The 2,239-nt window shown below is 39.6% G+C and overlaps 1 protein-coding gene across 1 annotated transcript in view; it reads right to left on the bottom strand.

Annotated features, from left to right (window-relative positions):
* The window catches only part of LOC106943125 (aldehyde dehydrogenase, mitochondrial-like), a gene marked incomplete at its 5' end in the record, with an annotated part of 9,030 nt that extends 7,304 nt beyond the window's left edge, over positions 1 to 1,726 (bottom strand). Inside the window, 2 exons of the mRNA XM_015026467.1 lie at positions 937 to 1,077; positions 1,592 to 1,726. Coding sequence (XP_014881953.1) covers positions 937 to 1,077; positions 1,592 to 1,726 — 276 coding nt within the window. The remainder of the gene's footprint in view (positions 1 to 936; positions 1,078 to 1,591) is intronic.
* Between the last annotated feature and the right edge of the window lie 513 nt (positions 1,727 to 2,239).

Genomic DNA, 2,239 nt, shown 5'->3' with positions numbered 1-2,239 from the left:
AGGGGCGCTCTTGAGCAGATGTGAAACTAACTTTCCCTCAATGGAATATGTACTAGTCAGTCCCAGTCACCGTTTCACTCACGGTTTTTTCCATTTTCATTTTGGGGAAAAATTTTTTTTACTTTTTTGGGGGCCCCCCCCCCCCCCGGTCCACTAAAAATTTTCTAAGGTATCTTTCTCCAAATACTAAGACCGGCCCCCGACCAGAGAAAGGAACAGCTATGTGGCCCACGCAGGAAAAAGTTTGGGGACCCCTGATCTAAATGCTTTAATAAAGTTTAAGTAACTGGTTGGCAACAATGTCAGTTTCGGATCAACATACTGACTTAGTGTCCAATATGGTCCTCTCATTTTCTTAGAATGAAACTGGAACCATTTTCAAATGCAAATGGTGGATATTTTAGTATTGAACCCAATTCTTGTTCAAGTGCGAGAAAAAAAATCAAAACTATTTACCCACAATTAAAATTCAACACTAAACTGCATTCTGCCTTCTGCTTAAAACACCTTCATAAGACATTTTAGAGAGCCTATTTTCTAATAGTCACATCTGTATAGATTACATTTTCTTAAAACTAATTTGGTAAAAACAAAACAAAAAGAGGCTGCTAACTGATCTGACATTGGCTTCACTGTGTTGGCATTGTGATTTTAGGATTTATGACTTTAGTCTTAGCAAAAACAGATTACATCCAGAGAAACTGTAATATGACATATCAGATTATTTCTATACTAGCAGAACAACAATTTCAATCTGTGAGACTGAGCCGGTTTGTTGTAGACCCTTATGCCAATTTCACACATATTCAATTTCACACACATTAATGAAAAGAAATGTAAGCATGTTATTTACTGTACTGGACTACTAAAAGTAAGAACTTGCCAGACATTCGTTCAAATGCTGTTTGACTGTTGCAACATTAAATATGAACTCACAGCGAGGTAGGCAGAATCTCTTTCAATAGCATCGGCTAATTTGTAAAGAAGTCTGCCCCGATCAGATGCATCCATACGGCGCCATGGTGAGCCCAGCCTGAAGGCGTTATGTGCAGCCTTCACTGCCTTATCTACATCTGCCTGAAAAAGGAGAAGCAGTTAAATTTTACCACAAGGCTTGAGGTATTGTTTAACAATAAAATACAGAAGGCAAAAAACAGTTTGTGCAGTGACACTTTCTGCTTTCTGCCAGGAAACAGCAGGATGACAAGAACCCCAGAAAACTTTCTCTAAAGGTCTTCCCCTGATCTGAAACCGAGTTGCAGATCCTGCTGCCTTGGCAGATCTGAGGCTTTTGGGTTACATGGTTTGTTCAGCAAGTTCTGGGTCCTCTCCCAGTTGGACATGCTTGGAAAACCTCCAAAGGGGGCATCCTGATCACCAGCCTCAACTGACTCTTGTGGATGCAGAGAAGCAGCAGCTCTGCTATAAGCTCCTCATCCCATCTCTGAGGCCGAGTCCAGTCACCCTGCAGAGGAAGCTCATCCTAGCTGGCTTAATATTTTCTGCATTTTTAACAGCATCTAATTAAAAAGGACAAATGAAAAGCAAACATTGTAACTCATGCTAAGTGCATCTTCTTCCTGTCATTTACCTTATCAGCCTCTGCAACCTGGCAGATGATTTCTCCAGTGGATGGATTGATTGTAGGAAAGGTTTTCCCACTCACAGCTTCCTGCCATTCGTTGTTAATAAACAGCTGAAACACAATACACCATTTAGAGAGATTTCAACTTAATTCTCTGATAATATTTCAATAAATACAAACNTATTATTATAACCTGCTACTTTAACAGTGGCCTGTATTAAAGCAATGCCTGCTACTTTATATTAAAGTATCTCTTTATATTAAAGAGCCTGCTACCATACATCTGCATAAAAACATAATTATTACTGTTAATGTAAAATACCAGTGTATTTGGAAATCGTTTGGTTCTTGTTATTGTATAAAATCAAGTTACCAAAGATGAAACATCAGGTAAAATAATGTTTCACCCCACTTCCTTTGCCAGGGTCATTCCACTCCAGTAATGCTCACAAATGTCCCACACTCCTTTGGAGTGAAGACAGGCCCAGTGGTTTCCAAAACTGCTTCTGAGCCTTCTTTATGTTTAGAATGAAAACACTCTCCTAAACCTTGAGATTTTTAAGTGGAGAAGACAACAGTTCCTCCTGTGAGGAATGTTCCATGGGAGCAGGGACCTCCGTTAGTTAGGTGTTATGTTAGTTTCTGAGGTACAGT

Source organism: Poecilia latipinna, unplaced genomic scaffold, assembly GCF_001443285.1.
Source record: "Poecilia latipinna isolate Pla-1442-1.1 unplaced genomic scaffold, P_latipinna-1.0 Scaffold4896, whole genome shotgun sequence".
Classification (NCBI taxonomy): Eukaryota; Metazoa; Chordata; class Actinopteri; order Cyprinodontiformes; family Poeciliidae; genus Poecilia; species Poecilia latipinna.
This window is presented reverse-complemented; position numbering and strand designations above follow the sequence as displayed.